The sequence below is a fragment of the Micrasema longulum genome, unplaced genomic scaffold, assembly GCF_059751315.1.
Source record: "Micrasema longulum isolate JH-2025_06_02 unplaced genomic scaffold, ASM5975131v1 h1tg001160l, whole genome shotgun sequence".
NCBI lineage: Eukaryota > Metazoa > Arthropoda > Insecta > Trichoptera > Brachycentridae > Micrasema > Micrasema longulum.
The window spans coordinates 13,198-41,062 of NW_028278347.1; the positions used below are offsets into that span (position 1 = coordinate 13,198).

The 27,865-nt window shown below is 30.3% G+C and overlaps 1 protein-coding gene across 1 annotated transcript; it reads left to right on the forward strand.

The window, feature by feature from the left end:
* The first annotated feature begins 574 nt into the window (after positions 1 to 574).
* On the forward strand, positions 575 to 2,935 carry LOC148276701 (zinc finger BED domain-containing protein 4-like). Its single transcript, XM_088233911.1, has 2 exons — positions 575 to 863; positions 1,146 to 2,935. The coding sequence occupies exons 1-2, from the start codon at positions 737 to 739 to the stop codon at positions 2,933 to 2,935; spliced, it is 1,917 nt and encodes a 638-aa protein (XP_088090037.1). The 5' UTR covers positions 575 to 736.
* Positions 2,936 to 27,865: the final 24,930 nt, after the last annotated feature.

The window sequence follows — 27,865 nt, forward strand, 5'->3', positions numbered from 1 at the left end:
ATATTCATGTACGATATTTTTCGATTCTTATATGCATGGTTTGAACATAATATTCGCATGCGGGTTAGCCCACTGTAAAGAATGATTATATCTGGAAAATTTATATTATTAAATTGAATTTTACACAAGCAAATAGTTTGATTAAAATAATCATTCATTGAAAATGCAACAATAACAGAAAACTTTAATTTTCTCCTCTTAGTACGTTTTTCTGTTTCTTATTTTTAAAAAGAATAACCATTAAAGCCTATATTTAAAGGATTGTCCAGCTCGTAGCCTAATGGTCAGCGAGTGCCTACCATACATACGAGAGATCTCGGGATTGATTCTTTTTCTAAAATTAGTCTTTTTGGATTTAAATATTTCATAGTATCTAGACTAGAGATGCCACGAATAGTGAATTGGCCGAATACCGAATACCGAATATTCGGCAACGCTGTCGGCCGAAGCGCCGAATATTCGGCCGCCGAATGCTTGGTGGGGGCGCGTTAGCTGGAATAAGACAAGTCACAACCTGTTTTTCTCGTTGCGTTCGCGCGGCAGGCGACGACGGTGGGCGCGTGGGGCGGGGTGCAAGCAAACATTGTTTGTATTTTTTTCAATTGCGAGTAAATTGCGTCACGGAGCGCTTTGTTAGTTTATAAATAATACGTTAAGTGAAACTTAATTACTATTTTGCTAAGAAGTTTGTTCCTTAGTTCATTTTCAATTGTTTTTTCGTCAAAAGGCTTATAAAATGACACCGGTTAATAAAAAATCGCCCATATGGGAATATTATGAGATTTGTAGTGAAAATAATAAACTGGCCCAGTGTTTGTTATGTAGCATCAAGATCTCAAGAGGCGGAGAAGGAAAGAAAGCAAGTAAGTAAAACGTATTTAAATTTATGTTATGTTTTATTGTTTTTGTTGAAGTGAATAAAGTTTAGACAGCGTTGTTGTTATATAAATCTTATAAAAAGGAAAACGTTAGGTTAATTTGAATAAATTCGAAATAGTTTTATTCACTTATATATGTTATGGAATAAAGTTTTATGAGAAATTATTTATATACCTATATTTATTTGATTTTCTATAAGATAGATAAGGGAAATAAATAAAATAACTTATTTAATTATAATTAATTTAATTTTCTTTTATTTACAGCTACAACCTCTTTAAAAAACCATCTTAAAACCAAACATGCTGACCAATACGCTGCTTTAATTAATGTTCCATCGACACGTGGCAGCAACATAGGCGGTACTTCTACTTCTACCGATGCAAAGATGCCAGCAGAACCTGGAACGTCCAGATCAAAAGAACGGCAGCTCACCCTGAAGGAAACATCAGAAAGGAAATCGCTCTGGGACATTAATGATCCGAAATCAATAAAATATCATTACTTGATTGGCGAAATGATTGCTTTGGACAACGAACCATTGTCACTTGTGGAACGAGTTGGATTTCAGAGACTTATGGCAAACGCTTTGCCCCATTATAAAGTACCTGGTCGCACTTACATGACCGAGAAAATTGTTCCGGATATATACAACAGAATTTGTGCTAAAATAGAAGCCAGTATTTCACAGGCAGCAGCATTATCAGTGACATCTGATATATGGACATGCCAGCACAATAACGAGAGCTTTCTGAGCTTCACTGCGCACTGGATATCTCCAGAGTTTATTCTGGAACATGGCGTTTTAGCTATGAAATCATTTCCTGGCTCACATTCTGGTATCAATATTGCAAAAGAACTCAATGCTATTACAGAAAGATGGATTATTCCTCAATCCAAGCTCCATTTACTTGTCCATGATAGTGGCTCTAATATGATAAAAGGTGTGCGAGATGCAGAATATGATTCAGGTAGGTGCTTTATTCATTCACTACAACGAGCTATAGATCATTCGCTAATATCTCAACCAGAAGTACAACAGATGATAGCTGCTGCGAGACGAATTGTTACCCATTTTAATCATTCTGGCTTAGCAGAGCAGAAACTTAAATCTATTCAACAAGAACTTAACTTGCCAAACCACCAACTAGTACAAGATGTGAGCACACGCTGGAATTCTACCTATTATTTAATGGAGCGATTATTAGAACAAAAGCGAGCTGTCTCCTTGTACATAACAGATCATGAAACTTTAATAAATCTGACACATGCTCAATGGGAACTATTGGAACAGTGTATCAAACTCCTCAAACCATTCGAAGAAATAACAAAAATATCTAGCTCAGGTATCTCTTGCATCTCTGAAGTGATTCCACATGCAGTAACTTTATTAAAATATCTGGGAAAAGCAGAGACAGCTGAAAAAGTACCTAATTTAGTCACGATGAGATCTTCACTGCAGGCCGAGCTAGAAAGGCGATTCAGCTTCGATGATAAAAATAAATATCTGGTTGCTACTTTTCTGGATCCTCGATTTAAAACGAGTTTTCTAGGATTGGTTCAAGCAGAAAGAGCAAGACAAAATATTCTTCTAGAAGCTCTAAAAAAAAGTTGTGATGAACTAAGTAGTACCGATGACGATTCTTCTCCAGCGCGTAAGAAAAGAAACTCGAATGAAAATGATAGGACTGTTGAAACACACAACAGTTTCTGGAACTGTTTTGAAGAAGTCGCTACAGATAATGTTAATAATAATGAGGAGGACGTGGAGAAAAATGCTGTGGCAAACGAGTTGGATTTTTATTTGAAAACAGTTCGCCTAGATCGGAAGGCCGATCCTTACAAGTGGTGGTCAGCAAACGAAAAACAATACCCGAACCTTTCGAAATTTGCAAAAGTTTATCTTTCTTCGCCTGGAAGTAGCGTTTATAGTGAGAGGTTATTTTCTGAGGCTGGTAACGTTTACGATAAAAAGCGCAATCGTTTGCTACCAGAAAATGCTGAAAAGCTCGTTTTTATCCATCACAACTTACCACTGATTAATTTTAAGTACTAAAATGTTGTAATTTGGAAATAAATACATAATTTTTGAGTAAAATTACGTGTCTTTTTTTACATGATTTGCTATTCGGTATTCGGCCGAATAGTACGCACTATTCGGCCAAATACCGAATAGCAAAAAAGCGGCCGAATAGGCCGAATACCGAATAGATGCCGAATATTCGTGGCATCATTAATCTAGACTGGTATAAAAGTGAGCCATTAGTAGCGGTAAGCGAACAATGGTGAGAAGAAGAGGATATAAAAGTTGATGTGAATAATACACCAAAACAGCCAGACTAATCCAGGATTTTTTTTCCTACATTTCTTGATTCTGGCGGGAATCAAACTTCAATCGCAGCATTTAGTGATGATTGGTATTGTGTAAAAATCAGTTGAGTAAAAATGAAAAAATCCCATTATTTGTAGCATAAAAAATACTTTTAAATTTATAATTTTGAATTCCCGCAAAAATGGCATTTCCATTGGCCACGCCCCTAATACGCTACGATTCCTGCTTATTAGTTCCAGTTATTGGAAATTCGTGTAGAACATATTCACAAATCTTGACGTCACAATAACCAAGGCCAAACACGTCGCGTTTTTCTACCAAAGTTTTTTTATTGAAATTCTTTTTTATATTTTGCAATATGGACTGTATTTCATTTTATCGAAATAATTTAGAATCCTTGAAATGCGGTATGCATTGTCAATCGGTCACAGCCCTAACAAATGAGATGGATCAGGAATGGAGGACACAAACCGTATCTTCATTCTTGATGGACTTGCTCTTGCAAGACTGGTCACTTGCAAGCGGCACCAACACAAGGGAAGGCACCGTGGTGAAGTTAATACTGGTGGTTGGTGGATTTTTTTTATGATGCAGCACACGTTAAACAAAATAAGGTTTTAATGTGTCAAATAATCAAAGGAAACTGAGGTGGGAGTGAACTATTTGTGTTATAAACTTTTTAATAATTAAAAAAGGAATGGCCCACGCTCAGACGCTGTAGTCTTTGTGGGCATTTTTTCCAATTCATGTAACAGCTTAATTTTAAGATGTATTTTTCTGAAGTGTATTTTTGTTATTATATTTCCGTGTAAATAATATATGTATCGAAAAAACACAATGGTTTTGGGTACCAAGAATGTAGAAGTTGTGACAATATACAGTTTTTTGTTCACTTTGCCCAGCTGTATGAAACAGTACTTATGATTTTCTTATTGTATTACTGTAGAATGTTTTATTATTTAAACTTTCTTCTGAATATGCTGTATAATTTTTAGGTAATTTTTTTTTATATAAATCTTGTTTAATTTTGAGGTTTTTATTTTTTATTAAATCTTAATAAGGAAATAAGGAAATAATAAGGAAATTTTATGTTTAAAAAAAATATATACTAAGCCAAATATGTTAGAATTGAAAATGTTTGTAAAATGCAGATTTGCTGTTTATTTTAATAAAATAAATAAATAAATATCTGTCCAACGCATACCCACATAATTTGCAACCAAGTACTCAATTAAAGTTTCTTTGTTAAAATTTTTGGTGGAAGTTCATTTTTATTTATTATAGAAATAAAAGACGAGTTAAACTTAAACTACAAATTTGGAATAAAAATTAATAGGTTAAATAGTTTTTGCGACATCTCAAAGTTTTGAAACTGTCTTAAAAAGAACAAATAATGAATAAGTTGACCAGATTCACTTCAAATTAGACAATGCATAATTTCGCAATGTTAAATAATAAATATGAAGGTTGGAAAGAGTTATGGGAGTATATGTTTTTCAAAAAAAGCATTTGTAATTGACAAAAGAGAAGTTTTAAATATATTCACAAACAAAATATTCGTTTATCTACGTTCCCTTGTAAAATATTATATTCATTGATGAGAAGATATTTGAATACGGAATGAAGTGAAGTTTGGAAGACACCGTTTTGAATTACAAAAGATTAGGGTAGTCGCTGTACTGAGGGGTGTGAAAGGTCTCCGAGGAAGGAAATACGTGCTAAGTTGACTAATGAAGCATCAGGAGGTGTAAGTATGGAGAGAACTCAATTTGTGAACCCAAATTCGTATTTTTTCTCGAGAGATATGAAAAATTCCAGATATTCAAATATACACGGGCAAAAATAAATAAAAAAATAATGGAAAAAATACCTGCCTCGTGGCAATGATAAGAGCAATTAAATACAACGCAAGCAGTCTGAGATAGATTTCCTACTAGATTTTCATGAATAAAATATAATGAACGTTTTCTTTTTTAATAATTATCTCATAGTTTTATATACTCGAAGATATCAAAATATTACAACAGAGATTAAGAACATTTTAGAAAAGGGAATATTGATGTCTACGTATCTACAGGGCTTTTAAAAAAAAAATCATTGAAAGTTTTTACATAACCATTCTTTCGAACAATTTTTTTCCACAATATAATAATGTAAACATAAAACTATAAAAAATCTAAAATACATAAAAAAAAAAAAGTTTAAAAGCATTAAATACAAGTAAATCTTTTTTTTTTTTGATAACGAAATATTTAAAATATAATAAACAAACAACTTTTGAACAATGTTTTAAATTGTTTGGTTTCCCTTTTTTCTTTTTTACACACTAAACTTAGAATTAAAAAAAAAGATTTTTAAAACCAATTTTTTTATTTTTTTATTTATATCACTGTTCTTTTTTTTGTCCGGGAGTCTATTGACTATTCGAGGGAGTATATACGCCCTGGTTCTCTCTCCATACGCATTTAGAGCTCTTTTTTCTATGAAAATTCCTTTAACTTTTTGGCGCGTTTCATGTTAATGTGATATTGGCATTTTCCTGTTACCAGGCGATAGAATATCATAATTTGAACCGACAAAACTTTACCATCATCATCACCACCATCATTCCTTTTACGTACCTAATGGTGCATAAGGTATGTCATTGGTACACCGATTGCTACGTATCGTTATAATTTTTTGTTACATGAAAGTAAGATGATCAGCCTTACGCTTCAGGTACCAGTCCAGGTACCATTTTTTTCCCCATTATAAACAAAGATTAATAATAAAAAATAATGCGACCTCCCCGGGGTTACCCGTACCGAGGACACTTAACAAATATTTTTACATGTGAGAATAAACAAAAAAGACTAATACCCGTATGCAGAGACAAACCTTAAGGTGTGGAAAGTACATTCTATTGTCTTCACCTTTGGGTTATTCTTTGCATTTGAAATTAGAATGTACTTTCCTCACCTTAAGTTTTGTCTCTGCATACGGGTATTAATATAAAAGATAATAAGGAAATATCACTTTTTTAAACACTTTCAAAGTGATATAGGTGTCCAGTAATTAAAAGTAGTATAAAAAATACTTTTAAATTTGTTGATTTGAATTCCCGCCAAAACGGGTTTTTTCATTGGCTACGCCCCTAATTCGTCACGGTTCATGTTGATTTGTTCTTTTCGATTTAAATTTGTGTAGAACAATATCACGAATCTTGACGTCGCAACAACCAAAGCCAAACACGTTGCGTTTTTCTACGAACGTATTTTTATTGAATTTTTAAAAAAAATTATCTATGAAAACATTTCGCCACAATAGCCGCAGTGATTTTGAAAATGGAATTAAATATTTTTAATCCATTTCTTGTATTTTATTGGTATTCGTAGTTTGAGATATTTCCCAGTTAACAAAATGTTCAGACCGTTTTAAACACTACGTTTGAAATAAATATTTTATGTCAACCATGCCGGGAATTAAAACCGAGATCTCTTGCATGGTAGGCAAACGCGCTGACCATTACACCCTGAGGCCGACTGGGTTTATTTATGTTCAAATATGACTTAATTTTTTTTATAAAAAAATACTTGAGCTCAATTTGTATATGTGTGTAACATAAGTGTGTGCAATTTTTCTTATTTTCATATTAATTTAGAATATATAAGTACTGTAAATAACTATAACTATTATTATGGAATTAAAAACTACTTTAGTGAAAAAGTTTGAAATAAACAATGTGGAAGAAAGTATAAATATATTATGTAGCAACTATAAATACAAAATTTTAAATGTAAATATACGTAGTTTAGAAAGGAATTTCAATGAACTGATTATATTTCTCCAAAGAATAGAATTAAAAATAGACATTATAGTTTTAACAGAATGCTGGTTAAAAAAAAATTGTGAACAGAAATACATCGAAGGATATAACTATTATTCTACAAAAAATAATAAAAATCGGGCTGAAGGAGTAGTGGTATACATCAAAAGTAACATTGAAACATTAGTAGAAGAAATATCTATAAGTGGGGCAAACTGCCTACAAATTAAAATAGGAAATAAAAACATAATGGCACTTTATAGATCTCCGGCACAACACAATATAATACCATTTATTGAATCCCTAAATCAATTATTAGATAATAATAAATCTTTTAAGTACGGTGTAGTGATAGGTGATATTAACATTAATACAATAGAAAAAAAGCATCCCAATGCAGATGATTACTTATGCATGTTGGTCTATCATGGTTACGAAATAGGTATAGATGCTCCGACTAGAGTCACACCAAAAACTATTACTTGCCTTGACCACATTCAAATCAAATTATCAACAGGAGCTGACACAGCAGTAATAAAATCTGCAGTCACAGATCATTACATTACATTTCTGGGAATAATAGGGAAAAGGGAAAAAGAGACTGACACTACTAGAAAAATATATGTACGAATAAATTATGACAAAATAAAACAAAAATTGAAAGAGGAAAAATGGACAAACATCCTAAGTCAAGAAAATGCAAGTGAAGCCATGCAAAACTTTGTGGACATCCTCAATACACAGATAAATGAAAATTCTGAAACATTAAAAATTACTCACAAACAAAAAAAGATTACCCCTTGGATCTCAGAAAATTTAGTGAAATGTATAAAAAAACGTGATCACCTACATAGTTTAACTAGAAAACACCCAAACAATGATTCTCTACTCCATTATTATAAAAAATATAGAAATACATGTACCAAAACTATAAAAAAAGTAAAAGAAAAATATTACGCCAACAAAATAGAAGAAAGCAGTTATGATACCAAAACTATATGGAAGGCAATTAAAGAAATAAACAATACGTCAAACAAAAACCAAACACTAATACCGAGCATAGTTGAAAGTGACAGGACATTCACAAATAAACAAGAAATTGCAAATGCACTCAACAAACATTTTTCTACCATAGGAAAAAAACTGGCTGGTAAAATACTTAACAAATTGAATAAAAAAGAGTGGGAACTAGAAAACACTGAAAATATTGAATTTAACTCTCAAGAAATGTTTACAATAAAAGAAATTACAGTAGACGAAATTAAAAAAAACCTAAAAACCCTAAAAACCGACTGCTCAAAAGGACCTGATGGTATAGATGCTAAACTTTTGAAGATTTTGTATGAAGAGATAGCTATACCAATCTGCCACGTATTCAATCAAAGTATAAAAACAGGTGAATTCCCAACCCAGCTGAAGGAAGCTTGTGTGATACCAATTTTCAAAGAAGGTAGCAAAACAGAACTAAATAATCATAGACCAATATCTCTTCTAAACATTCTCAGTAAAGTTCTGGAAAAAATTGTTAACACTCAACTTACTAAATACCTTAGCGAAAATAATCTGCTTTCAACAAATCAATATGGATTTCGTAAAGGAATAGGAACGCAGGATGCCATATTAGACATAACTGAATACATTTATCAAAACGTAGACCAAAATGAAAAAACATTAGCAGTATTCCTTGACCTGGCTAAAGCCTTTGACTCAGTGTCACAAATACTTTTGGTTAAGAAATTACAAGCATATGGAATAAAAGGTGTATATCTAAAGTGGTTTGAAAGTTTTATTTTCAAAAGAAAACAAACTGTAAAAATAGGTCATACAATTAGCGAAAATCTTACCGGAAATTTCGGGGTACCTCAGGGAAGTACATTAGGGCCTACATTATTTCTAATATATGTAAATGGACTATGTAACTTGAATGTTGATGGACGCATTGTAACTTTTGCAGATGATACGGTGCTTTTATTCCATGCTAAAAGCTGGAAAGAAGTGTACAGTAAAAGTGAGAAAGGCTTGGAAAAGACGAAAACATGGCTAGATTATAACTTACTTACACTTAACGCGCACAAAACAAAATATTTGACTTTTAGTATAGACAAACGGAATCAGCCAATAAAAAGAACCCTTAAAATTCATGAATGTACAAATGCAAGAAACAGCGACTGTGACTGCCAAACTATAGAAAAGGTCGATCATATAAAATATCTAGGTATGCACATTGATAGTTATTTAAAGTGGAACATACACGTAGATAAGACAGCAACCAAACTAAGGAAAATGATATATTTATTTAAAAACATTAGAAACATCCTAAACAAAGCAACTCTAATTAATGTATACTATGCTCTAGCACAATCAACTATTAGTTACGGAATAATAGGATGGGGAGGAACAAATAAAACTACATTAGAGCCATTAATAAAAGCCCAAAAAGCCTTACTAAGAGTAGCCAGTAAAAAGCCTTACCAATACTCTACAGACAGACTTTTTACAGAATTTCCAGTACTAGACATAAGACAAATATACATAAAGACAATTTTAAGACATTTCCATCAAAATCCTGACAGACATAATGACGGACAACAAATTTACGACACTAGGCAAAGACAAAAGACAATACTTCTGCTCCCAAAGAAAAAAACTAATTACGGACAAAGGCATTATACGTTTCTGGCCCCTAAGCTATACAACTTTTTAAGCAAGGACATATTGGCGAACAAAATGAAAAACAATATTTTTAAAGCTAGAGTACATACATGGATTACTAAAAAGACTAGACAGGAAGCTGAGGAATATGTTTCATATATAAGAATGTAATTATAGTTTCCTGAAAATCCTTTTTCGTTTTATTGATGTAGATATGTTTTAATTTTTAATTTTTTTATTTCTTTTAAATTCTTACACAATTGATGTGAAATTATGTACAATTATGTATGAATAAAAAATACTCTGACACTCCGGAACGTGCCTGTAGGCCAGTGGAGTGGCTATATCCATAAAAATATATATATATTGAATGTACCTACCTATTGTATAGACATTTTGTTAACTATGTATTTGTATTGTATTTTATATTGGATTAAATAAATAATAAAATAATAAATAAATAAATTTTTGTTTTATATACCTCAAAAAAATCACCATTGTCAAATCGTATCAATCAGGCAATACACATTTGCAAACGTTTTTTCCAATTTTCATAGGCCTCTCGGCCGATTTCGGAATGGTTTTTGGTCCCACTGCAAATTTTCTTTTATTGTCTTAATCGAATCAAAATGCTTTCCGCAAAGTAATAATTTGAGTTTAAAAAACAGGAAAATGTCACACAAAGCAAAATCAGTTGAGAACAGTGCATGAGGAATAACTTTTACGTTGCTTTTGGCTAAATACTCTCGTACTAGAGAGATGTGCGATAAAGCGTATTAACGTCATTGAAAAACTAATGGTTATCTTTCAATACATCTGGCCTTTTTCTATAAGTATTCTTTCTCAAATACTTCAAAACGCCTTAGTAATATTCTTTATTGACGGTTTGCTAGAAATTCTAAGTACACACTTCCATGATAATCGAAGAAACAGTCAAAATCCTTGGTTTTTTATACCCCATACCCCTAGGTCTCATCACTTGCAATGATGCGCTGAATAGCAGTATTGCTCGTAGAAAGCATCTCTTCAGCAACAGATTTGATCTTTTTGACGAAAATTAAGCGAAATTCCCAGAACACAATAAATACCACCTTTTTGACCCAGCTGCCACAAACAAATAAGATGGTCAAGAAAAGCTTCAATAGTCCTGCTAATTAAAAAAAAAACAGTATCTTCAGCGCGGTTCTTTTCAATGACACCATAACGGGATATTATTTAATCTAGTTAGACAGACTACACAAAATCCAGAAAAAATGTGAAATACTTTTTGTGATGCTAGCTTTCATATTATGTATATCTAAATTCAATGTAAGTGTAAACATTGTCTATATTTTTAATCACCTATGCGCTTTGTAACTGCAGGACATGGTATTTAGATTATATTTTTTAACTATTATTTATACATTTAAAACACTTCTTACTCATTTTTATGGAGTGTAAATGGAGGCTAGATTTTTTAACGTCCGTGCGCTATGTAGCTGCAAGACGTGTTGTAATCTAGATTTTATATAAATATTTAAATTTAGTCTTAATGAAAATGGGGAACTAGAATCTGAACCGCCTCTGGGCTCTGTAGCTGCAGGGCGTGTTGGGATTCTTATTGTACAGCGCCCTTGAAATAATTTTCAAGAAAAAAACGCTATATTTTTATTTATTTTTTTTTTTTTTTTATTTAATATAATCATACAATGCATATACATTATACTCCCAGGAGTTATTAGAACTCATTCCGGGACTGAGGAAAATATAACAATTTTATAAAGTACATGATATAAAGAGTTACAAGAGACATCGCATTTCTGGCTAATCTTAAACCAGTTCATACAAATAGAAATTTGAAGATCAACCAGATCAGATTAATTTCAATAGAGATATGCCAGTTTAAAGTGTAACAATTATACAATTAAAAATATACATCCTAACTACAAACAAACATCTTACCTTAAAAGAAAAATCTAACAATTATAAAAAAAGTACATCATTTAAAGATCAACCAGAAATGGACCAGTTTAATGTATAACAATTATAACAAAATACATAATATGATACATAATATATAAATTATAGAAAATAAATAAAATTACAAATTGCATAAAGTGGCTACTTAAATCAGTCACTGATAGCCTAAAACACGCCAAGCAATCCATATTCCTTTCTTAAAAATGTTAATTATTAACTATTTTTTAATCACTTTTAAAATGACGTTTTAATACAACATTGACCAACCTAAAACTTTAAATTTATAACCTTTCTTTTTGCAATAAATAATACCAGGGGTCAGAAACAAAAACTGTTTTAAATCACCGAATAGTTGAAAACGAGGGATATAGCCCATAAGATTCTTAAAAATTTATTGTATTTTAGTAGCTGTAATTTTAAGGTAAAAAAAGGTTCAGGCATTAAATCTTGTTAACAAGAAAAAACTTCGTTTGACCAATACAAATACAAATAAACAAATATATCTGCCATGTTTAAAAAGTATTAAACACTAGAGCGGATTGCAAACAGCGACTTTCGATTACCAAATTTAAACAGAGTCCAAAATTTGCATATTGGCATGCTGATTAATAAAAAATACAGCAAAAAAATCTGAATTGCACAAATTCTAGCGCAAAGGGCCTGAAATTTTGAAAATACAACAAAAAACACCGAATTAAAATTTTGAGCATAAAATAAAGGACTAAAATTTCAAATAAAATAACTTTTTCCGTATACTTCAGATGTCTTTAAAAACATTTTTTTTTATCATAAGAAAAATAAAATAAAGTACTTTGATGCTATTAAAAGTATTTTCAATATATTTTTAAAACTTTAGACTCTTAGTTTTGCAATAAATGAAATTCAGGAAAGTTAAAATTATTGTTTAATTTTAGAAAATTTAATTAAGTTTAATAAAATAACTTACAAAAATAACTTTAAAATATTGGAATGTTAAAAAAAACTACTCATAGTATTTATTGTGATAAAGTTTTACCTTCATAATAAATTTTCACGTAACAGATGATCGAGATGTGATGCATTTTATATTTTAATGCAGTGCTCTATAGTGCAAAAAGGGTGTGAAAAATGTAAAAATTTGAAACATTTATAAATAAAGAAATGTAATAACAAAAAGGAAAATGATGATCATGATAATGAATACATAATATATTTTTAATCTGAAATGTCAGTATTTGGCAATAAAAATATACAAAAACTTAATTACTGAAAAATGGGACAAGGAATGATTTTTTAGGGTATACAGGAGTAAGCGGCTCAGAAAGAGTTCTGGAGAGATTGTGTGGATGCCATATGCTCTAACCTTAGAGCGGACATAGGTTGAGTACATAAGTAAAATGTTTTAAGCTGCTAATGAAAATCATGATGGAGTTTTCATAATCGTCATTTCTCTATTTGCATCCGGTGGTGTATGGGGTACTACATACGAATTTAGTATTAAAAGGCATTAGGATCAGTTTTGTCACATGAAACGTAAGCTAATAAGTCTTACGTTCAGGGATATTTACATTCTGTATTGAAGAATCAATTTGAAGACTTATATACCATATCGGAAATCGAACCTTTGACATCAAGTTAAAATGGTAGGTGAACGAGTCAATCACTAGACTGAAAAGCGGACTTATTCCCCTCGATCAAATTTTTCAGATTTTCATCTGAGAGCACCTATCGAGTCAAAAACACTCGTCAAAGATTCAGGTTCCATTTTAGGCAGAACTATATTATGCTTCATTCAAGTAACGTATACGTAAAAAGAATAGCGATTGGAAACTATTCAAAGGATTATTTATTAAAATAGGCTGAAAATGTAGTTTCTGTAGTGTGAATACGATTTCAGTAAGGCTTTCGTTTCCCAAGTCTAACTGAATCAGTTTAAATATATTCAGAGCCTAAGGCTTTATGCTAAAGATTTCCCTAAGGCTAATGGCTGTACTATTGTCAGGTAACTAATGTAGGCAAGGGATTTGAAATTATGAATTGGCTAAAATGAAAGCTTATTTTTACGAGTATATTAAATGAAATAAAAATTGAGCCTCATTGATATTTTTGTAATCACACGAATAAATAGTCTTATTAAAACTTTTATTCTTAAAAAAATTAAAATATAATGAAAAAATTCAATTCATCTTTTTATCACTTTATTATTTTTAATAGAATAACCCGTAATGCCTTTATTTTAAAAACTTTTCCGCCTCGTGGTCAAATGTACAGTGCATTTGCCTTTCATGCAAGAAGCTCAGTCAACGGATGAAATAGTTGAGAAAATTTGAAAGTTCAAACATAGGCAGAATGATGAATGTAACACAGTGTGAAAGGTGGCCACTTTAACCAGCCAATGACATGTCATAAGCCCTGTAAATGTCTAGACTCCCATATTCCCTTCTCAAAAATGTTTTCCCTCAATGTAGCAACACATTTAAATATGAACACCTCCCAAGGGAGAAAATACAGCCAGTCTGCAAGCATTAGGACATATTCAAAACGTTGTTAAAAACTTTTGGCTATAAATTGATTGTAGATCACTTTGCTGATCCGAAATATAAAAAAGAGTTTCCCACACTTACAAAACTAGATTAAAAACAGAGGGTTCCCTGGTCGTTTTCTGAATTACATATTACTTTGGAAAACGAGCATTTGATTACGTTATTGTATCATAAACATGGAAGATCTTTAATTGAAAAAAAATAACTGAAAAAAAAACAAGCTCAATACTTCCTAGAGGCTGTTAAAGGGTAAAAAAACAAATGTTTATAACATAAAAGTGTGTAAAATATTAATAAGTCTTATGACTTACTGGTAACTCAATATAATAAAAACGAAAAGCCAAATGAATTAATAAATTGTTTATTTGAATTTCGACATTCAACAGAAAAATAAATCAATGGAGCTGAATAAATTGTCAATTTTATGTAGTTAAGTTAAGTTTTAATAAATAATCTATTTGTAAATATAAAAAGCACTGCTTATGTGCTTAATGTGACGGTGCAGGGTATATAAAATAGCATTTAAAGAATCGAACCCGAAATCTAAACTATAATTGAGAAATGTGCTTACCCGTACCTAACATTTTTGGTCAGCGTCTAAAAAAATTATCCGTCTCTGTAAAAAGATACGTATTCCTTTTTTAAGGTAAAATAAATAAAATAAATGAACTCATTATGACAAAAAGTATTGGTCACCACTAATGATAGCTTAATTCGTTGGTTGGAAACAGGGGCAGTTAAAACACGTTGAGGATTTCAGCATACGTGTAAACTACACGATAAAAAGCTTTAGCAACCCCCTGATGCGAGAATCCAGGTTAATTTATTTAACTTGGAAACGAGAGAAAAGTTAACTTAAAAATCTAAGTGTTATCAGATTGTGAAATTAACGGATCATCATATTAGGGCATTGTTTTTTTTTATCGAATCAGGTAGGGAGTAAGTGGTTATGTTGCAGACTCACAGATCAGAGGTTCGAACTTTGCTCTCACACAGTAGGGGAATATCACATACTTTGAATACCTTAATGAAAAAAAAAAATATATGGATATTGTGGAAAAAGGTTTTTATTAAAAAAAAATATAATACAGTCAGAATAACACGAAAACGTGACAAGATTGGCCTTGACAATCGTAACGTTAAGATTGGTGAAACAAAAAATAATTCACGACGGTCTATGTAAACAGTCAAAAATGTCAGTCAAAATTTTACCAAATCGTGGTGAATTAAGCGCGTGGCCAATGCGATGAATTGACAGTGTTTCATGGACCCTCAATAATCCACAATTGCAAAAAAATTACATTTTCTTATTTTGAAAATTTCTGAATAAAGATGTCGGTAATAATGTAGTATTATATCCAGAGTTTTCCCTCCTTTCAACGTCTTCTATTTTACATTTCTTATGCACATCCTTTTTATGGAATTTTAAGTACTATGCAATCAAATCGGGTTGTGGTCTTGTGGCTAGTGTCTCGAACTCACGGACCAAAGGTCTGTGGTTCGATTCCCACTCTACCCCAACTTGATTCCATTTTCTAATAGTGAGTTATTTACAACTCGTTGAAAATGGCCCTCAAAATTATATATTTGGGTAAATCATAAGAACGCAAATATTTCTTTTTTCCTTTAAAAAAAAAATAAAAAAATCTATTACCTACTTCTACTGATCATTAAAATAATTAGTAACGAGAAAATGTTTAAAAAGGCTTTACAAAATAGACAGTAGAAGTAGATTGAAGTCAAATAGATTGTGTCATTCGATCACACTAATTAGAAAAAATATGCTTCACAAATGTGTACTCAATATTTATTTGTACGTTTCATAAAATAAAAATATAAACCTAAAAAGAGAAAACCTTTTTTTACAATTTAATTTTAAATTACATTAGTTTACAAATTCATTAACCTATTGTAGATTTTAAAAATGTGTTTATGTTAAGCCAAAATAATAAACAAGAAGAAAAAATAAGTTTAAAAAAAAAAATACATTATTATAACACATTTAGGATAGAAGTAAAAAATTGTATTCGTATTTTTTTTATCTAACAATCATTGATAAATCTAAATTTTCATTTGTAATTCAAATTTATTTAAATTTGTTGCAAGAGAGAGGGAAAACATTTTTGAGAAGGGAATATGTGAGTCTAGGCATTTACAGGGCTTATGACACGTCATTGGCTGGTTTAAGTGGCTACTTTACACACTGTGTAACATTCATCATTCTGCCTATGTTTGAACATCCATATTTCCTCAACTCTTCCATCTGTTGATTTTTGTGAAGTAAAAGAGCTGAAAGCTTTATCATGTGTACCTATTTCCCAATTCACCTACTGAATTTAGGTTGGAAATATTTACTTATTAATTTATTTATGCTTTATTAAGTTAGGTCATAACATTTTAAGAACTCGTATAAACTTATAATGACATTACAATTTTTTTTCAAATTACAGCTGCAAATGATGATAAAAAATGTAGTCATATTTCCCAAGACCAAAAATAAAAAAAATTCACTTGTAAATTAAAATAATAATATTAAATAAAGATACTATAAATGTATTCTCGAAGGAATATTATGCGGTGGTCTCTTTCCTTTTGTAAAATCCAGTTATGGATATTGAGAAAACGAAATTCCTACGTGGGCAAAACCCTAAATTTTATTTAGCGGAGTGGACTGTCTTAAATTTTATTGAAAAAAGTAAGTATCATCGATATGCGGTTTGCATTGTCAATCGCTTACAACCCCAAAAATTGAGATATATTAGGAATAGAGGCCACTAACCTAATCTTTGTTCTTGATGGACTTGCTGTGGTCCAACTGGTCACTTGCGAGTGGCACCAACACAAGGGCAGGCACCGCGGTGGACCAACAACACTGGTGGTTGGTGGAAAAAAAGCTTATGATGCAGCACACGTTCAACAAAATAAACGCGCGATGCACGACGCGAGGTCTCAATGAGGCGGGTAATCAAAAGATACTGAGGTGCGAAGTGAACAATGGTTGTGGGTACAGAGGATGTAGAGGTTGTGATAATACTTGAACAATGCATACCCCCATAATTTGCAACCAATGGATAAAGTCGTATGTGCAGTATTTAAAACTGTCTTAAATATTTCGAAAGTTTGTCTCAATGTATATTTTATTTACGTATTTATTTAACATTTTACGCATAATTTTCATTGTACATGGGTGGGTTTATTGCAAAATGGCAATTTTTTCCAAACAATCAATAAAATAAATATTTCTTTCATTAAAAAAAAAAACAAAATATTACAAAATATTAAGTATCCTGGGCATGGGTAACCTTAGTGAGGCTAATATATTTTTCTGTTTAATATTTATTGCAATGAAAAAAAATGAAAATAATGATAGATAAATTTTACTTAATAAATTATCAAAAAAACATTATTTCATAGTGCTTTCGGATTGTGAATCGATGATCTCTAATACTAACTCTTGTACTTTAATTGCTTGACCGCAAACCATCCCTTGACTTCAAATAAACAGCAACGCAGCGAATAAAAACTTTACCACCATAGATATAAATTACATTTTTTATTTAGTTCTGTACGGTCGCATTGCGCCATATAACTTTGCACAAATTAATGTGCACAGATTGCTACTAGCGACCATCGTAACTAACGAATTAGATTTAATTTAATTTTTTTACAAAAGAGTATTTAAAAAATCTAAGAAAGTTTATTTATATTTTTTGTGTGGCTATAAATGTAAAACGAGTCTTTATAAGAAAAAAAAATACTTGATATATCTCTTTTATTTATTTAAATTATAAAATTGTATTTTTTGTATATCTATTATACTTTTTCACGTCGGATTTTTAAAGTGAAATTTGTTTTAATATGCTGGATTTGTATTCTAAGATATTTTTTTTTCTATGCAAATAATAATTATACAAATGAAGATGATGCCAATACCATAATAAGTCTATTTTATCTTGTAAAAACAGCATAAAAATAGAACAACAAAAAACGTATGACCACAAAGTTACTGCTTTAAATTTGAATAATAATATATAATTTATTGTAAACAAAATGTGATTAAATAAATAAATATTTTTGTTATTTATTTATAAAATGATGTTTTATCTACTTTAAAAAAAATAAAGTCCTATCACGCTTTTTAATATCATTTTTAAATTGGCCAAAAATTACTATAGTAAAGGTTTCATTATTTTCCCATGCGACGCGGCTTGATTTAAAATTCGTATATTATAAATTACATAAAAACGAGACGTTTCGTACCCTATGGGACAAACGACATGTATTACGCTACCGCGTTATACTTAGGTGATGTTTGTAAAATTATAAAAATAAAATAAAAAATAATAATATAATAAATTAAATTATTCTTATTATTATACGGAATAAATACTTGTAATAGAGTCTACGAAAATTTTTATTTTGTTCATATTAATTTTGTATAAGGGAAGAGACCATTGCAGGAGACTGCTGCAAGATATTGCTATTAAGCGTATTGTCTAGATGTTTATTGAAATAAATGTATGTTCATGTGGTTATATTGAATGTTTATTTTTGCTATTATTTAATTAAAACAGAGAAGGCAACGGGAAACCACTCTGGTCATCTTTTTCCAGGAATCACTACGGCAAACACATCAATAAGCAGTCATCCTGGCTGCAAAATGTAAAATTAGCGCAGGACAGATACATATGCTCTCGTTGTAGTGATAGTCAACGTAGGGAGGACCCGGCATGGCACTAAAATTAGAAGATTATTTAATTATGTACGAGCTTTCACTTTTCACTGTGTTGTATCCCAACTCAACACAGGGCACTTGGCCTCACAGAATTTGGGATAAGTTATAATTTTTTTTTGTAATAAATATGATTTTTTTTATGAATAAATAAATATTTCAAATAATGAATTAAACTTGGATTTTGTTCCAATAAAATTATATTATTCTAGAATCGCAAGTTTGTAGAGTACGAAGTTTTGCAGTATGTAACAAAATAGTATAGAAGATACTATGTTTGTTGTAGGTAAACCTGCATTCTCCAAAGCCCAGGCTTACTACGACGATTTAAGGCTCTGCTTTAACTTTACCTGATTTATACAAGATGAAAAATATTTATTCAAGCCTTTGTCAAAAACATAATAAACTCGGGGTTACTGGATCATGTTATAATATCTTTATTTTTATTTATTTTACTATCATGTTTAAAATTGGTAATGTAATAATTCAGTCTGCAAGAACTACATTTGCAGCGTATCTTGATCACTTATGAAATAACACACTGAGCTGTACAGTTATATTATAAGGAAATACCATTAGAAATAAGAGAGCAAAAAAATGTTATTTCATTTAAATGTCAATTAAAAAAACACGTGTTTAGCAGATAAGTTTTAAAAAGTAATCTTATTCGTGTTAGCTTCATAAAAGTTTTCTTTTTAAGTGTACGTATATCGTTTAAAAAATGATAATAATTAGTATATTTTTTAATAATAATTAGATAAAAGTTAATACTAGGACATTCATTTATTTTGTTTGTACTATTTAAAGATAAAATAAAAAAGAAAAAAAAAGAAAATAAAAAATAAAATCAAGTTGATATGTCTTACGAATCAAATACATTCCAGAGAATAATAATAAACCACCAAAATATTTTATGTCTTAGTTAACAAGTGCACATTATGCATAACTTATTTTGTAATATATTGTTTATTGTAAATAAAATAAATTATAAAAAAAAAGCAAAAATATATTATCATCTATTTTGTATAATTTAATAAGTGAAGATATATGCATGTGAAGTTATATGTACTAATACCAAAAAATTTCACGTTTTCTGTTATGCATTTTTGTTGCATTACCTTATAAAATAAAATTGAAAATAAGTAGAATGTCACACTTGCCAGGAAACGAACCGGGCACATACAGCACAGTAATACGCTTATCACTAGAATGCAAGGGGGTCTCACAAAACAAATATAATGTAATATCGTTGTCAAGAAGTACAAAGGGGTTTTAAGATATCATTTATTTTTAAACTTATTACAACAGAGAGGGAAAACATTTTTGAGAAGGGAATATGGAAGTCTAGTCATTTATAGAGCTGATGACCTGTCATTGGCTGGTTTAAGTGGCCACTTTACACACTGTGTAACATTCACCATTTGTATTTAAATTTATTGCAATTATTTTGTAAATTTTCCATTAAAAATAAACGTAAAAATGGCATTTTTCAATAAAAAATTATAAAAGTGCCATCTATCAATAATAAGTTTCATATTTTCGTTTAGAATCACCTTAAGTAGAATGGTGAATTTTTCGATGTGAGCGAAATGATCACTCATCATCATCATCGTTCCCTTTCCGCACCTATTGGTAAGGCACTGCATTAGTGCACCAATTGCAGCGTATCTTGATGGTTTTTGTTTCATGAAGGTAAGATGATCAGTCTCACGCTTCACGTACAAGTCTAGGGACTGAAATATTCTGGTGTAAAAGCACCCTTTCTAATAAATATTTCGTATCAAACATGTCGGAAACCGAACTCGAAACCTCTCGCTTGGTAGACAAACGCACTGACCATCACACCAAAAGGCTAACAATGATCACTTACTTAGTTTAGAATAGATTTTTACCCTGTAAATGGCAAGAAATTCTAAACAGCTCCGTTGAAATAATATAAAAATTATGTGAGTACTAAATTGTTTAAACTTGCACTTTCGATGTCTAAAAAATTTGAAGTTTACAGTTTTACTATCCATTGTATTTAATTTTTTCAACTCAACAATGGCATAACTCTTAGAAATTATTGTTTTTTTCTTGTTAGAGATATGTTTTAACAGTTTCTCAGCTCAATAGCTAAATTAGAACATTGCAATAATTTACATAACAACTTTAACCCTTAATATTAATTAATTACTAAACATTGTGCATATATTTCACATAAAATATGTACAAATATTGTTTACATAAGCTGATATAAATAATTCTTTGTTACAAATCAATATAGATCTGTCTAAACTTTGTTCAGCCTTTACTCAAAACAAGTAATTTCTAGTTATTTCCGAATATAAATGAACCATTGATACATACCAAGATAAACACGTTTATGTTTGTTTATTTATTTTTAGTAAACAAAAGACTTACAAAAAACCAATGATTAAATATAAATAAAAACTATAGGTTTAATTATATTTTTCTTTTTAATCCTAAGTAAATACAATGTACAAAAAAACAAACTAGTTTAAGGGCTTTATATTTCAACGTTATAAATTTATTTTGAATAATCGAAAACATAAAAATATGTTTTTTTATTTTTATAACAAGATAAAAAATAACATTTCTTTTTTTATTTCACAATTGTAGTGTGCATTACTTTACAAATTGTTACCCTATCACATAATGCAGACTGCATATACAAGTTAGAAGTAAATTAATAGAAAGCAGATAGCTGCTTAACTGCCGATACGTACATAAAAATAGATCCATATTATCCGCAGAAACCGTGTTCAGAAAGCTAATTGATGGGTGAATTCTGACTTGCATGTGTACGGTTAATGGGTGCGTAAAACAGCGCATGAGATCTCACTCAAGTAAAATTATTGGGAACATACAAACTAATCACTTTCAATATATTTGAATTATATGTATGTACATAGTATTTCCAGAAATCAGCTTCAAAACGCCTCCCAAGAAAAATTTGGCAATGAAATTCGAGGGTGTTGTAGTCCAGCATTTCTGCTAGAAATAATATTATAGATACAAAAATGGATAAAAGACAAAGGTATCGTCAAAATCGCTCTTGAACCTTAGTTGTTTTAGAAATGTGGTTTGGTTCAGAAGGGTTGAATAGGGAAAAATATGGCACAGTTTTCTAATATGCTGCGGACTTGTGTATCATCAATATGTATTTATTTATTTAAATGACGGACTTCTGCAGTCCATTCTAATGATGGTAAATACAATTTCTTATAATAAATACAGGCACTCATGAAATAAAATAAAACTAAATAAAATTAAAGCCCGAAAAAAAAATACTACCTCAAGACAAGATCCGGTCTATCTTAAGGCTTAAGTTTGGTAAAACGAGTGCAAAATTAGGAAATTATATAATTTTGCCAAATTAAAACGAATGTGTTTTTTTAATCGCGCATGGATAAAAACAATACTCTTTAAAGGAATTTCTATTAAAAAATATACTTAAAAGTTTTACGTTACTAAAATATAATTACTTTTAGACCGGCAAATTATGCCATTTCAAATTCAGACCTAACTTAGGTATTTGGGATCTCAATAAAGACTAAGCACATTTTTGTGACATTTTCCTTTATTTCTTCTTAAAAAAAATATATTGAAATACTTGTTGAAACCTTTTCTTATAGAACTGTAATCTTTTTTTTTGTAAAAAGAAGATAATTCCTGTAGTAATATTCAATTTAAAACAATATCTTACTGACTTTTTTCTGACCTTCAGACTAGCCCTTACTGAAAACGATTAGGGTTAATATTTTTATTAATCTACAAAGACTTACACTAAAAAAGTCCAGATCTTGTCTCAAGTTTGCAATACGACACAATCGGGACAGTGGTACATGTGAGTTATAGTTTGTGCTGTGTTGATCGAGGAACAGCAATTTAAAAAATACGCGAGGAAGATACGATCGACAAAATCAATAAACTTTCGGAAAATAATAAAATTAATGTCTTATTTGTATTTTTTTTTTATGAAAAATTAAAAAAAACGCTTTGGCCTATCAACCTTTAGCAATTCCAAGCCCAGGTGCTAATTTTCAGGACTTGCCCTGATGGTGAGTAAGTGAGATTTCACCTTTAAAATTTCCTCTGCGACAAAATGTTTAAAGTGATGAAATAACCTCCACAGCAAACTTGTGATCATCAATCTTATAGCACTTCCCGATCCTGAAAGGTACAGGGCCGAATTAGGCTTATTTACATAACTAGATTTTAAAAAAAAACATAATTTAAAACGTTTCCTGATTGAAAAATCATATTTAAATTTTAATCAATTTTATTTTCTTTGTAAAATAGTGTTATTTAAATTCGTTTACTTAAATGCATAAAAAGATTCACTTATTTTATTAAAAAAATATTTTATAAAAAAGTTTATACACACAAATCTTTTTCTAAGGAGGACTGAACGGTTTTTATAATTTCGGCTGAAATTTATTTTTATTTTATTTATTTCTTCTGTTATTTAGCTTGCTTGTCCAGTTTGTTGTTGAATTAGCAATTGTTCTCGCTTTATTAGTTTTTTTTTTGGTTTCAATTGACAGAATTGTTGAAAAGGGATCAATTTGTAGTAGATGTAAAAATTGTAGTCTTTGTAGCCATTTTAGTTTTACTCATTATGTGGTCAATACAGATTCTTCGAAATGTTTTTTCTCTCTGTTGCATTGAATTTTAATCGTAATAACTCCCCAGAGAGCCTTGTTCACCCTTGTCTACAAACATTAAGACATACTCAATATATTGATAAAAATATTATTTGGGCAAGATGACATAAGTAAATGACTAAATATGTTAATATGTGTGACTTGAGTACATATTATATTTATCATTTGTAAATTATATTTTTTTGACTTATTTATTTATTTATATAAAGGTAGTATAAAATAACGTATTTCAAACTTTATGAGGCCAAGAGTACTATGTTGAGTTGGGATACAACATAATGGAAAGTGGAAGCATGCATATTGGCTTAAGGTAATTCCTTTCTACCTACCTAAAGAGCTTTATTTCAGAAAAAAATAGAGTATATATCGCACCTTTAAGACGAGAAAGACTCAACTAAAAACTTTTTGGGAAATTGAAAAAAAAAAAAAATTGTAACACCTTTGTATTCTTTTGTCGATTTTTTCGTATTTTTCGAAAAAAGCACCAAATTTTGAGTAAAAAATTATACCAAAGGCTATTAACTATGAATCTTTGAAATAAAAGCGTTATAAAAATAAATTATTATTACAATATTTGAGTTTGTCCAAATGTTCATAGACAAAAGACTGGATTTCACCCCCTCGGGAGTCATTAAGATTAACAAATTACAACATGGATGGAGAATACCTTAAATAAGGGAATATGGAAGTCAAGGCATTTACAAGGCTTATGACCTGTCATTGGCTGGTTTAAGTGGCCACTCTACACACTGTGTAACATTCACCGTTTTGCCTATGTTTGAACATCCACATTTCTTCAATTCTTCCATCTGTTGATTTTAGTGAAGTTAAAGAGCTGAAACCTTTATTGTTGTGAAGAGATTCATCTGACTGAATTATTTCACATACTAGGCAACGCCTGAAAACAATTTTTCAATTTTTGAACTTCTTCTTGGACCAGTTGGTTTCATTACAATATTTGAGTTTGTCCAAATGTTCATAGACAAAATACTGGATTTCACCCCCTCGGGAGTCATTAAGATTAACAAATTACAACAGGGATGGAGAATACCTTAAATAAGAGAATATGGAAGGCAAGGCATTTACAGGGCTTATGACCTGCCATTGGCTGGTACTTGTACAAAATTTGTTCTTTTGGTCTATATAAATTGGTTATGTTTTTTTTAATTAATTTAGTTTTGACACGCAGTGAGGGAACATTATTACATTTAAAATAATTATACAAACAATGTAAACGTATAAATAAATGATAAATCGATTAAAATAAAGTACTGGATAATATTTGTCTCAATATAATATGTATGCCATTGTTTGTTGAAAAAAACTTTATATTTGATTTAGCATTTTAATATATATATTTTTTAAACCACTCCGGTTCTGTCCAGACCTCGTTTGTATATTATTGTTTAGCCGCGTTGGTGCTCCTTACTAAACTTGTAGAATGGTTTTCTCAGAAAATAGCATCATCAGTCACTGCCTCCTGGTGGTGGATTTGCATCTAATTTCCTTTTTTTGTTGTTAAATGACAAGCAGCGCCTTCCGATAATGTTAAGGCATAATAAAAAAAAAGATCGATAAAGAATACACAATTAATGTTCTACATGTTGGACATACCCATTTAAGTATTGAAAAGCGCCTTAAGGCCCTTATACTGCAAAGATGCGACATTTTGTCACCCCTTGACTACTGTCATCAAGATTGCTTTGTCATAATGCTATTCTTAAAAACCCTCCGGCAATTTAATTACAAAGGCAAATGAAAAAGTGGCGACAATAACAAATACGTATTTATACTTGTTCATAGCTTTTCTGCCACATTTAAACTTTTATTAACAATATTTTGAGTTTGTCCAAACTTTTGTTTACAAAGACTGGATTCAACTCCCTAGGAAGCTGTTAATAATTACGTATTACAACGGAGATAAATAACATTTGAGAGAAGGTAATGTACAAAAATTTGAACAAACTTAAAATATTGTTGATAAATTCACCTGTTACGTAGTTGAAATAATTAATTAAGATAAGTAAAACATCGTATGTTAAAAATGCTTTTTTTCGTAGGACTTTTTTAGAGTACAATACAAAATTTAAAGTTATAGATTACACAAACATCACTCTGGCAGATTTAAAATTTACACTAAAAATACATTATGTAATTTAGTAGACATTATAATAATAAATATGTACATATTCTTTCCCCTCCTTATCTTCTTTTTAAGCATTCTTGTCCTAATCCCACCCAATTTATAATAACTTACGGTTCTTATAAAAAATATGAAAAATTATTTGATTATTGAAAAATATTTACATTGCATAAAAATAACATTTGTATATGTATAAACTTATAAGTTTTAATTTAATATGAAATATATTTTCTGTGATAACTTTATAGAAATTTGTTATTAGTTCTGAGTTTATACATTATATTTGTTTGTTTACTAAAAATATGAATGTAGAACTGTTGATTTTCCAAATAAAATTAAATAAAATAATAAAAATAAAAAAAAATCACCAGCTTCTATTTGACTTCTATTTAACCTTCTCTAAAATGTTCTTCATCTCTGTTGTAACATGTTAAACTTTTTTTGTTTCTTGTCAAACTTCTTCCTTTGGATATTCTGTGTAAGGAATATATTTTTAAAAAAACAATCCAATTATTACAATATTTTGAGTTTGTTCAAATGTCCCAATTTGGACCAACTTGTCCAAGAAGAACAATATACATTGAAAAACTGTTTTCTGGCGTTGTCTAGTATGTGAAATAATTTTATCAGATGATTTTTTTTAAGACAATTAAGTTTCAGCTTTTTCATTTCTCTAAAATAAACAGATGGAAGAAGTGAAACAATGTTGATTTTCAAACCTAAGCAAAGTGGCGAGTGTTACACAGTGTGTAAAGTGGCCACTTAAGCCAGCCAATGACAAGTTATGAGCCCTATAAATGCCTAGACTACCATATTTCCTTCTCTAAAATGTTCTCCATCCCTGTTGTAATTTGTTTATATATTTATTTATTTAACACTTTTATTTTTTTGTTTAAAAAAATATTTGCGTTCTTATAATTTACCCATTTACAAGTATTTTAATTTTGGCGGCCATTTTCAATGAGTTGTAAATAACTCATTAGTATAAAACTGAGGTTGAGTGGGGTTCGAACCTCGAAACTCTGGATCCGTGAATGAACGTGATGAAAATATTTTTGAAAAGGGAATATGGAAATCAAGGCATTCACAAGGCTTGTAACCTGTCAAGGCTGGTTTAAGTGGCCAATTTTAGATACTGTGTAACATTTACCATTCCGCCTATGTTTAAATATTCACATTTCTTCAATTCTTTTTGGCTTTTATGAAGTTACAAAACTAAAACTTTTATCGTGTGGACGAGGTTTACCCAGCTGAACTAATTCACCTACTAGGCAACATTTTTTCAATTTTTACACTTCTTCTTGTACCATTTAGTTTAATCAATAATGATTTAAGCTTGTTCAAGTGTTTGTAGACAAGCCTCTCAGTTGCAATTTAGATATGATTCCTAGGGATGAAATCCAGCCTGTCTTCAAACATTTGGACAAACTCAAAACATTGTCGAATGTTTTCATTCACATGGGTGGTTCAAGAATGATGTCACTAGTCAAATTACGGAAGTCACATACTCATAAGTCTCATAGTCACAAGATTCTACGACGAGAGAGTCTCGCATAAGGCTCCAGTAGCTCAATCACAAATAACTATCGACATGCTTAAAAACATGCGAAGCATTTGAGCGATCACAATAAACAATAATGAACATGCTTAAGCTATCACAGTCATTGGTCAACGCGTGTGTAATCTCTAATACACGCTCGTGTCGATTTGTTTTTTCCTCATAAATAAATACAGTTAATTGGCCGAAAATCGGCGTTCAATATAAAAAATAACACAATATTTTGCATTTGTAAAATAGTAAGGAGTATCTAACACAAACAAGTGAACATTAAATTGCAATTAATATGGCGACTGCTTTTTTTGACATTAAGCTTACCAAACGCTGGCTTAATGCATGAATAGCATGATAAATAATTAATAAATAAATGAAAACAGTAAAATTCAAATATGTGATTGCGCAGCAGAATTATACATCGCAAAACGTAAATATTTTGACAGTTAATATTAGGTGTTCACGGATGTTGCATTGTGATCGCGAATACGATAAAAAACCATGATGAAAAGTTGTAATCACGTCGCTTTTTTGCACGTCGATAGTCATTTGTGATTGAGCTACAGGTAACTATTGCATTCCATCATAATTACGGAGTACTATTTAACTCTTATTAAAT

Excerpts from the sequence above, each read along its gene's own strand:
- LOC148276701 (XM_088233911.1), top strand. The coding sequence starts at position 737 with ATGACACCGGTTAATAAAAAATCGCCCATATGGGAATATTATGAGATT. Across the intron at positions 864-1,145 it reads CGGAGAAGGAAAGAAAGCAA|CTACAACCTCTTTAAAAAAC; the intron begins GTAAGTAAAACG and ends TTTTATTTACAG.